Source organism: Diachasma alloeum, unplaced genomic scaffold (assembly GCF_001412515.2).
Source record: "Diachasma alloeum isolate Michigan unplaced genomic scaffold, Dall2.0 Dall_scaffold_00739, whole genome shotgun sequence".
NCBI classification, from domain to species: domain Eukaryota; kingdom Metazoa; phylum Arthropoda; class Insecta; order Hymenoptera; family Braconidae; genus Diachasma; species Diachasma alloeum.
The window spans coordinates 69,783-81,501 of record NW_021680869.1 but is presented as its reverse complement, the minus strand read 5'-3'; the positions used below and the strand labels follow the sequence as shown (position 1 = coordinate 81,501).

The 11,719-nt window shown below is 39.4% G+C and overlaps 1 protein-coding gene across 1 annotated transcript; it reads left to right on the top strand.

The window, feature by feature from the left end:
• Positions 1–1,137: 1,137 nt before the first annotated feature.
• Positions 1,138–2,327, top strand: LOC114841536 (ras-interacting protein RIP3-like). The gene is made up of 4 exons (XM_029126554.1): positions 1,138–1,246; positions 1,333–1,712; positions 1,780–2,244; positions 2,283–2,327. Exons 1-4 carry the CDS (start codon positions 1,138–1,140, stop codon positions 2,325–2,327), a joined length of 999 nt encoding a protein of 332 aa, XP_028982387.1.
• Positions 2,328–11,719: the final 9,392 nt, after the last annotated feature.

Below are 11,719 nucleotides of genomic sequence, written 5' to 3'. Positions count from 1 at the left end.
GTTAGTTGAAACTATCCATCGAACCTCGTTGCATTTTCCCTCCCAAAATCGCTGACAAAATCATCTCTCTCAATCATCGAAGGGATATCACGTGAGATTCATTTTTGGACGCGGACAATTTTCAGGATAATTCGGTAAGTCTGATTCTTATTCAATCCATCAAAATCAGTGAGAAAACCGAATTGACCTTCACTTTGATCCATACCAAATTATCACAGAGAGAACGTCTATTGCATGAACCACGTGTTTTGATGGTCCATAACCTCAAAAAGTTTGGTCCCCCGAGTAATAATAGATTCAATCAAATGAAGATTCTCAGCTTCTCAAATTATTGTCAAGGAAAATATCAATCAAAAACGTCCACCAATACGAGAATAAGAAAAAACAATCGTGAACATATCACAATCTCTCATTTCAGTTGGAAAAAAAATCTCGTAACATTCTAAGTTTCTCAAAATGTTGATTCCAAACGTGCCAATTCACTCTGGAATGCTCTTGATCCTGATCAATTGGGAATTAGAATCCAACTCTGAATTTCATACATTTTCATTTCTAATTCATAATATGAGTTCCAGAATATATTGTCTATTGATGTCTATTAATGTTGTTCAGTGACTATTTTCGTTTTTCTGAGACAAAGTTTCTCGAAATTCCACTTGAATCATGACTTAAAGTATCAAATTTCAGATCTTCAAAAGCCTCAAAATGACACTTCTGAAAATTTCAGCCTTCCAAGAACATCAAAATAGGAATTTCTAGTACGTAAAATTATTATCGAGTCCATCAATTTGTTGGTAAAATCAAGATTCGACAATAAAATAATCCACGATTTTCGATGAACCTCACGATGAAGGAAGATTGAGGAATTAATATGAATTATGGAATTAATACTGACAGAGTTTGAATTGGATAGAATACCGACGTTTGGAGGAAAAATATGTAGTTATCTCAAATTTCAATCAAACAAAAATGAAAATTCCTCAAAAAGTTAATTTCTGAACCATAATTCAGTAAAAAATGCTAGTTGTTATCAAAACTATTGCAAATTGAAGTTGAATTATGAATTTTCATTTTAGGAAAAATCATGAAAAGTTTCATATGAATCGCCCAGAAACAATACACTTCTGGATTATAATTATGGAGGCACAGCGTGGACAGGCCTTACAGCAGCCTCAGCAACAACAACAGCTTCAGGAACCCCTACAATTACATGAAGAGTGGCAGCAACGCCACCAACCCCACGACGGTTTGCAGCAGCCCCTGCAGCCGCAGCCTCCACTTCCTCAACCCCAACAACTGCAACAGCCTGAACAACTTCTGCTGAATCCGCAGGTGCCTCATCCAGCGCTACAACAACAGGCTCAGCAGCCCCAACAACAGGTTCAAGAACCCCAACGATAGGCTCCACAGCCCCAACAACAAGCTCAGCAGCCTCAACAGCAGGCTCAGCAGCCCCAACAGCGGGTTCAGCAGCCTCAACCACAGGCTCAGCAGCCCCAACAACAGGTTCAAGAACCCCAACGATAGGCTCCACAGCCCCAACAACAAGCTCAGCAGCCTCAACAGCAGGCTCAGCAGCCCCAACAGCGGGTTCAGCAGCCTCAACCACAGGCTCAGCAGCCCCAACAACAGGTTCAAGAACCCCAACGATAGGCTCCACAGCCCCAACAACAAGCTCAGCAGCCTCAACAGCAGGCTCAGCAGCCCCAACAGCGGGTTCAGCAGCCTCAACCACAGGCTCAGCAGCCCCAACAACAGGTTCAAGAACCCCAACGATAGGCTCCACAGCCCCAACAACAAGCTCAGCAGCCTCAACAGCAGGCTCAGCAGCCCCAACAGCGGGTTCAGCAGCCTCAACCACAGGCTCAGCAGCCCCAACAACAGGTTCAAGAACCCCAACGACAGGCTCCACAGCCCCAACAACAAGCTCAGCAGCCTCAACAGCAGGCTCAGCAGCCCCAACAACAGGCTCAGTACCCTCGACAACAGGCTCAGCAGGCCCAGCAACAGGCTCAGTATCCTCAACAACAGGATCAGCATCCCCAACAACAGCGGCAGCATCCTCAACAGGTTGGATCACAATTCCTACAGCCTCGAAGACATCTTCAGAATCCCCAGCAGCCTCAGGAACGACTCCAGCAGCCTTCCCAACAGTATATTCCAAGACGGTTCTACCCTCAGCGTCACAATGATGATGAAGTCCTGGCGGACATTCAGGCAACCATAGATCGCCTCCAGGCGCAGGTGGGACATCCACAGCCTCTACAGCCTCAACGATCCAGGCAGCCACAACCCCCTGGATATGCTCCGCAGTCTCATCAGCCTAGTCACTCTTCACAGGCTCGTGGGTCTCCGCTGCCTCCACAAGGCGTTCGACCACAGACGGATCAGCTTCAGATGTTTCAGCAGCCGCCCCAGTCATCTCGAGATGAGGTGATCACTCAAATGCAGGAACAAATTCGTCAATTGGAGGAGCAAGTGGCATCTTATGGAGCAAACAGAGATGGCGGAGACGAGAATAGAAATCATAGGGGAAGAATTGCCAGAGGAGGGAGTGTTGGTAGAGGACAAGGTGGAAATCCAGGCAGAGGATCATATGGAGGGTTTTCGAGGAATCGGGCGAGGGCTGGAAGGAACTTGAATTATCACGATGCTGTGTGAGTATCTTCTCTGAAATTATCGTCTAACCTTTCTGGAATGCTATATGAAATCAGATTCATTTGTAAAAGTCATAGAATGTTCTAGAAACTTCTAGAAGGATCGTCGAGTTTTCTATGTACTCCTAGAAAAATCATGGAATATTCTAGAAACTTTCAGGAAAGTTATGAATTGTTCTAGGAGATTCCAGGAATTCCTATAGAAATTATGGAATGTTCCAGAATCTGGTAGAAAAATCGTGAAATGTCCTGGGGAGTTCTTTGAGGAATAGGGAGAATGTTCTGGAAGTTTTCAGGAAGTCATAAAATTCCCTAACAAATTTTAGAAAGATTATGAGATACTCCAGACATTTTAGAAAGAATTGTAGAATTTCTATAAATCTTGATTTCTACGTTCTAGGTATTTCTAGAAAAGTAATGTAACATTCCAGAGTCGTTCCGAAAGATGCTGGAATATTCTAAGGATTTCGAGGAAACACATGGAATATTCTAGAAACTTCTAGGAAAATCATGCAATGCTCTAGTGAATTTTAGTAACTCGTGGAAAAATTATGGGATATCCTAGAGAATTTGAGAAACTTATCTTCTCGAAAAATCATAGAACATTCTAGGGATTTCTAACGAATTCATGAAATGTTCTAAAAATTTCTGGAAAAGTCATCATATTTTTTCGACGTTAATTTTCTGACGAAAGTGAATGATCTGTCGCAGGGCCTTCATATCGCCAATTATGATATTATTTCTCATTTCATTTTCATGCATCTTTCATTCCCATTTTCATATCACTATAACTTCATTGTCACTTGTAATTAATATTTCTGCATGTGCATTGTTATAGCTATTGGAAAAGTCAGTACTTGCAATATAAAAGGAATGCATCTCGAAATGGAGGTGGTCTTCCGGTGATCAATCACAATTATTATAATAATTGATACCGGGTCCCACTCTCCATTCGAGATAATTGATCTGCACTCATGATTGTCTTTGGCATCTTCCATTATCTTGGGTGGTTTAAGGAGGTGAGTGGCTTGGGATTTCCCAAATCAATTGCTAAAAATCCATTGTGAATTAAGAATTAGTTTTTCAATATAATTTATCTTTACTATTTTTTTTCAGAGTCTTCCATGCGGACTTAAGGTGCCATCAAGGAGTTTGGATCCATTTTTATCATATCAACATTCAAAACTTTCATTCAAAAATATGTTGAAAAAGTATGGTTTGAGCTTTCAAGTTTAATATGAAATAATATGAAAAAATTGACATAAAATGCTCAATAGTAGTATACAAAGTCTCATAGGAAGTATTCAACAAAATATTGAAATGGATGTCCAATATCAATTACTTATATGTTCCAATTGTTCTAAAGTTTCATTAATAAAATGTTCAAAAATTATAAAAACTTGGCTTTCCTGATGAATACCGATGCAACTGGGCCCTAACTGCGAGAATAATCATCAGATGTTTGAGAAACGCCGATGGAAGTCATGAAATATTCTAGGAAAATTATAGAATGCTTTAGTGAATTCTAAAAACTCATTGGAAAATCATAGATTGTTCTAGGAACTTGGAGGAAATCTTCGAATTCTCTACAAAATTCTAGAAAAATCAGGTAATGTTCTAGGAAGTTCTAGGAACTTCACGAAAAATCATGGAATATTCTAGAATCTTCTAGAAAATTCTCGAAATGTCCTACGAAATTTTTTGGGAACGAGAATTTTCTAGAGACTTTCAAAGTTAGCGAATTCTCTTGGAATTCCTAGTCAAGGGGATATTTCAATTTTGCCGAAGTCAAATCTCGTAAGGATCATGAAAAGAAAGTTTGCGATAATTTTCATCAGCATTCTCCAATTGACTGAGTGCCTCGAGTGCAAAATTCTCGGAGTGAAAAATTTTTTTAGTCGGAAACTGCTGGAAAATTCAGTTCTGAAGCATCATATATTATGAAAAATCTCGTCACGGTCGCAGCGGGGCTAGTATCTTTAAATACTGATCATGTTAGTCGCCGTTGAGAACTACAGTTCATTTCCACTGCAACGACACCGGACGTTCGAAGCATAGACCGCGCATGTGGAGGGGGGAAGATCGATCTAGACTTAGTAAGAGAAAGATGCACTGGGTCCCTAGCTATCCTTGTTCAGCACTCAGTAGTGCTGAGAGTGGGGAGCAGAGTCAAAGAGGATAGACTAAAGTAGAGGCTCAGATCCGGGGTTTCGGTGACCCCAAGGCAGAATTAGTTTCACCCCAACGGAGGGATGGCGCCAGGGTCGATCGTCGGTAAGAAGAGCTGTGGAGGCGGGGCCTTGGCAACCCCACTCTTTCTGCTCATTCATTTTTTTTTTTAGGTAAAATGGGTTATTTCCGTGAGAAATGATCAATAAAAAATTTGGAGAGGAATATTTGGCAGGTTTCAATAAATCAATTGAACCGGTCAAGTCATAGGGGTCAAATGGCCAAAATGAATATATGCCGGGTAAAAAGAAATTATCTAGTATTATGATTTAGCGTATGGCTATGTCTCTCGACTGTCATGCGGGAAACGCGGGTTCAAAACGCGCGTAAGTTTTTTTTTTTTCTCCAATGAACAACCCTTTTCATTCCTTAATCTCTGGAAATAAAAAATAAAACCCCCCGACGAAAGTCACAGCGCAAAACGAAAACCCCGTATTTCTTAGCGCTGTGACTTTCGCCGGTTCGGCCGTTAATTAAAAAATTCCTCCTTCTCTTCTAATTAACATTAAGGAATGAAACTGGGTTCAATCGATGGGGAATTGAATTCCCCATCTGCAAACCCAGTTTCATCCCTTAATCTCTGGTAATAAAAAATAAAACCCCCCGACGAAATTCACAGTGCAAAACAAAAACCCGGTTTTTCTTAGCGAAACTGAGTTTGCAGATGGGGAATTCAATTCCCCATCGATTGAACCCAGTTTCATTCCTTAATGTTAATGGGAAGAGAAGGAGAAATTTTTTAATTAGCGGCCGAACCGGCGAAAGTCACAGCGCTAAGAAATACCGGGTTTTCGTTTTGCGCTGTGACTTTCGTCGGGGGGTTTTATTTTTTATTTCCAGAGATCAAGGGATGAAACAGGGTTTGCAGATGGGGAATGCAATTCCCCATCGATTGAACCTAGTTTCATTCCTTAATGTTAATTAGAAGAGAAGGAGGAATTTTTTAATTAACGGCCGAACCGGCGAAAGTCACAGCGCTAAGAAATACGGGGTTTTCGTTTTGCGCTGTGACTTTCGTCGGGGGGTTTTATTTTTTATTTCCAGAGATTAAGGAATGAATAGGGTTGTTCATGGGAAAAAAAAAAAACTTACGCGCGTTTTGAACCCGCGTTTCCCGCATGACAGTCGAGAGACATAGCCATACGCTAAATCATAATACTAGATAATTTCTTTTTACCCGGCATATATTCATTTTGGCCATTTGACCCCTATGACTTGACCGGTTCAATTGATTTATTGAAACCTGCCAAATATTCCTCTCCAAATTTTTTATTGATCATTTCTCACGGAAATAACTCATTTTACCTAAAAAAAAAAATGAATGAGCAGAAAGAGTGAGGTTGCCAAGGCCCCGCCTCCGCAGCTCTTCTTACCGACGATCGACCCTGGCGCCATCCCTCCGTAGGTGTGAAACTAATTCTGCCTTGGGGTCACCGAAACCTCGGATCTGAGCCTCTACTTTAGTCTATCCTCTTTGAGCAGAGTATTGTGTAGTTAGCTAGTAACTACAAGGGTCCCTAGGCACTCCGCCATGTTTACTAGATTTTAGCGGAAATTTGAAATATATTTGACTTTAGATGGAATTGAATTATTATTAATATGATGTATTTTAATTATGAAGAATGTTTTAAAGTGGATATTCCCTGTTGTAAATTTCTCCATTTAAACTCGTAGCTTTCCCCAAGTAAAGTGTTGTGTTGTAAATTATTCCTTCTAGTAAAATGTCACGTGCATTTTGGGATACCTAATTTAGGCTGCGGGCCTTTTTCTTATTTTTCGTTCCGGGCTGAACCGTCATTTAGTTAATCCTTTTTATTACAAGTTCCGTTGCTGTTTTGGAGTATTTTCACATCTGCCGAACATTTATAACTTAATCCCTCTCACTCGCCACTAGGGTCACCGTGAGACCCGAGGTCTCTTTACCTGAACAGGAATTTTCCCCATCAGCGTCTGGCAGCAACTCCCTCCACCCCAACTATAGGGAGCCCCATGGACGCTTGACCAAGGGGATGACAAAATTCGAAGATAGAAATTAGACTCACTCCTATCCTAAGTTTTGAGAAGTGAAGACCTAGTAGTTGAAGCGAAAGTTGACAAGAGACAAATTGTAAAGACAGTTGGAGAGTAATTGTGTAATTGTTAAATTATTGTGAACTCGGGTTTTGAATTATTGTGAATTAATTAAATACAAAATTATTTGTGTGACGTAAATCTGTGTTGGACTTTTATTTTAAATATCCCGCACTCACAGAGCAGAGTGGTTCAGCACTCCACGGGCAACTTACCCGCCCTCTTCGAATAAAATACCTAGGCTGAAAATTGGCCACACAACAAGAGATAGATCTGCGCGGTCTAGGTATCATATGTCTATGGTTCAGGATGAACGTTCATTTGATAAAGGTACTTTCCAAATTCACAACCTAAAAATCTGGAGTATGATCGATAGTTGATGACCGCTTATTGTGACTATTGATAAGCATCAATGCAGTGAAAAACATCAATTCTCATCTAAAATTCCACTATGTTACGTATCCTTCCACCACAGGATGAAATGCTCCAGTTCCTAGAGATTGATCCAGGTGGCGTTGCAGTGCATAGTAGTAGTTCCTCGATCATCCCATCTCCATTGAAATATTCAATGACTGATGGTTATTGGAATAAAATCAGGTAAGTTGAGCAGGCTCATTAAATTGAAAATTATTTGAAGGTAAAAATTTTTACCATGTATAATTAGCTTGNCATCTAAAATTCCACTATGTTACGTATCCTTCCACCACAGGATGAAATGCTCCAGTTCCTAGAGATTGATCCAGGTGGCGTTGCAATGCATAGTAGTAGTTCCTCGATCATCCCATCTCCATTGAAATATTCAATGACTGATGGTTATTGGAATGAAATCAGGTAAGTTGAGCAGGCTCATTAAATTGAAAGTTATTTGAAGGTAAAAGATTTTACCATGTTTAATTAGCTTGAACTCTAATCTTCAATCCCTATTGATTAATCATGTTTTGATTATTTTCAGAGAAAGTCATCGCAGATCTCAGAGTGCCTGCTGTACTGTCTCTTAACCTCCATCATAGCTCTTCTACACATATTTCTTGCTCTTTCATCTTCTCATCATTCAATTCTCCTTTCCCTTCTCATTTCTCTAGCTTTTCTCTTCTGTTCATCCCTTTCGGATTTATTTCTCCTTCTGCTATTTCTTTTCTTGCTCTTCAACTGTTATTAGCATCATCTTATCCTCTTACATCTATCCATTTCTCTATCTCTTCTTCGTGCTTTTTTTCACGTTTACATTTAAAGACATTGAACTTGCTTTTTTTCAAATTTAATCAAAAATTCAGCTTTCCATCAGCTGTATTTATCCATCAGCTCATTTTAGCTGTCTATCAGAAATATTCAGCTTCCCATCAGCTGTACTTATTCATCAGCTCATTTTAGCTGTCTATTAGAGATACTCAGCTTTCCAATAGCTGTCAACTCCAGCTCTTCGTATTAGCTGTTCTTTCAGCCCATCAGAGCTGTTATTAAATTTTTTATTCAGCTTGTCGAGAGCTGTTGGTTTATTGAACCTAATTATATTTAAATTAAATCGGTTCCTTACTCTGTGTACAAATTATATTCTATTCTCAAGAATCAAGGCTTGTGCTGTGTGTAATCGTTGCGTGATTATTGAGAGTATAAACTTGTCGAATAATCTATAGTTCCTATTTGACGTATTCAACTCGACTTTAGTTTTCATATTGAATTGGATACAAACAACAATATCATTAAATCGAGCGTATCGAAAAGTTATTCAAGACAATACAAATTGTTAATATTTTGTCACATTCAATAAAACTGCTATATAAAGAAAAAGTTTCATCACTATAATGCCTTCTTTTGATCCTCAAATTATATTAGCTAAGGGGAATGCTGGATGGCTATCAGATAATAAAGTTGATTGGTTCGCGACTATGTTACGTGATCAATTTCAACACGAATTCCGAGATACTTGGAAATTTCAGATGCCTGGCCTTATACACCCTATTGATCTAAATAAAAGCCATATCCACTTGTTACACAGTTTCGCGGGTAGATTCGAAGATAAAAATGCTTGGGAGATGAGAGGAGGTCACTGGATATGTACTTGGATGAAGGAAGGAGTTATCCATGTCTACGATTCTTTGAACAGGATGATCCTTGATGAACATCATCTATCCTGTTTACACCAATTATATCCCTCTGTTTCCCTCGATAGGTACCATATTCGATTCTGTCAAGTCCAACAGCAAAGAAATGATGCTGACTGCGGTATTTTTGCTATCGCTTTTGCTGTATCAATTGCATTTAGTGAAAATCCCGAAAATATTGCTTACGACGAACCAAAAATGCGTGAACATTTATTGCATATACTGGAAACAGGAACGATCGCTCGTTTCCCGGTATTGAATATCGGAGCAAAACTAATCAAGTTTTCACAGCATAATGAGTCACTCCCGTCTCATCAGGCTGGACCGAAACCATTTACATATCGCCAAAGTGTTGTTTTGGGACATAAGGCAATTGACTTCCAATTGAGTAGTAAAATAGAATCCAAGCATCGAATTGAAAGAATGAAAATCCATAAGGTACCTAGTATAGCGAATCAAAAGGATTCTAATGATTCTGTCGTAAAACGAACAATTGAACAAGCGAATGCAAAAAGTCAGAGTGAATCGCTAGAAAAACGTCTAAAGACTGGTCATCCTCACATTACACCTCTATCAGATGAATCAATGGATAGAATAAGTACCGGTAGTCACTTGCAAGATCAGCATGTTACTTTTTTCGGTCATTTACTTGCGCAGTATTCAGATTATCGTCATCAAGATACAATATATTTGCAGCGGCCAGAGAGGATTAAGCCAGTATCAGCATGCTAAAAGAATATTCAAATTCTGTATAGTGAGCCAGCTGTAAATTGTACGGATCCGGGTCACTGGGTTTGCAGTTTTTATGATGGTAATCATGTCAATATTTATGATTCTATGAACAGGCGATTACTGCATGACGACCACAAGGTGTTCCTCCAAAAGTTGTATCCATTTCGTACAATCGCTGATAATTCAGTCGTTTTCAGGACAGTTCAACGACAGACAAACACAGTTGATTGTGGTGTATTCGCAATCGCTTTTGCTATATCTTTGCTATTCCGTGAAAAACCCGAATTGATTAAATATGATGTACCGCTGATGCGGAGGCATTTGTTGAAAGTCTTCCAATCCCAAGAAATAAGTCGTTTTCCTCATACATCCAATCATAATCCTCTGCTAGATTTCCCATTAGAAGTACTACGTCAGAAAGAGCGTCATGCCTACCGTCAACGTATGGCCAGGCAGAAAAGTAAAGTTCAACTGGGAAAAGAATCACTTGCATTTGAAGTGAATAAACTCAATATCAAGAAGCACGAAACTGCTCCAGATATTATTGAAACAATCGACGGTGAACAAAACTGTAAATTCGCTGACTCTCCTAAGAATTTTGTTCAGAAGTCAAATGAAGATAATGAAAACATGTTAATGGAAATCGACCATGATAATAGCGGACTCGCTACGGAAGTTGATGTGGTATCAGTGATGAAAAATACTGATTGTTCAGTGCTCCCTATTGGAAAAAAAGCAATAGTAAATCCTGAGGTTGAGGGAGTTACAAAAAGGTTTGCAATTAAGAAGGTTTCACGTAAATCCAAAAAATCAGCGACTAAAAAAAAGAGTGCGGTCACTACTCTCAAGAGTGGATCAAAAACTGAAGAAATCAAGATAAAATTTTCTATTGAATCATGTATTGAAAACTTAACCTATACCATTTCCGCGACCGACCATGAAAAAGTCGCGGAATCTAGATTGGAAGCTGAAAAAATAGTCAAATGGTGTTTGCAGAAGAGAAAAAATCTTATAATGACTCTGAATAGACTATCGAGGAATGTAAAAAATCTCGCAGATCATTATTTGACTAATGCGCAGATTGATGCAGGAAATAATTATGTTGTGAATCTATGTGGGTCTTCAAGACACACGTCTTCCACTGAAACGTACTTCTATGATGAATCTGCATCCAAGAATGAATCTGGAGATGAGAAGGCTCATCAACTGGAGCCCAAGATGGTAAATGTCAAAACCACGGATGAGAATAAAGATAAGGAAATACCCAAGGAGAACGCTCATAGACCATCGCCAATGGTTACACAAATCAAAGACGACAAAAGTACTTTTGAACAATTTACGCTCTATCCCATGCATGATAAAAGAATCAACGAAAAATCTTGCAACTTGTATCAAATGAAAAAGGTCAACAATATTCCATTGAATTTCAACGCTCAAAATTTAGATTTGCTTTGCTTCCCCGATCTTTATCCATACGGCATCAATGGTCAGGGAGATCCGAGGAATGAAAACTTGTTGGATGCCGAGTATATCAAACTCAGATTATGCTCAAAGGAGCCGCGATTCCGATTGAATCAGCAATATTTATTCTATTTATTGAATAACGCTAATATGCGTCAAATTAATAGTGGAATCTTTCACACATTGAATGTTACAAATCCTCGCCAAAAATTGACAGCGAACAGTTATTTAGAACAAGTACGCAAAGGAGATCTTGAAACGAATATGAATACAGTTTTTGAACGACTTCGCAACTCCGAACAGTATTGGCGACAACCTCGCAATAACCTCAGTTGTATGGCCAGGCATTATGGACCAGCTACATGGTTTCTGACATTGAGTCCAGCTGAATGGCTATGGCCTGATTTGATTCAATACGTTCGCAGAGTCAATTCTCCACATTTAGATAAATTATCTGACAGCGCAGTT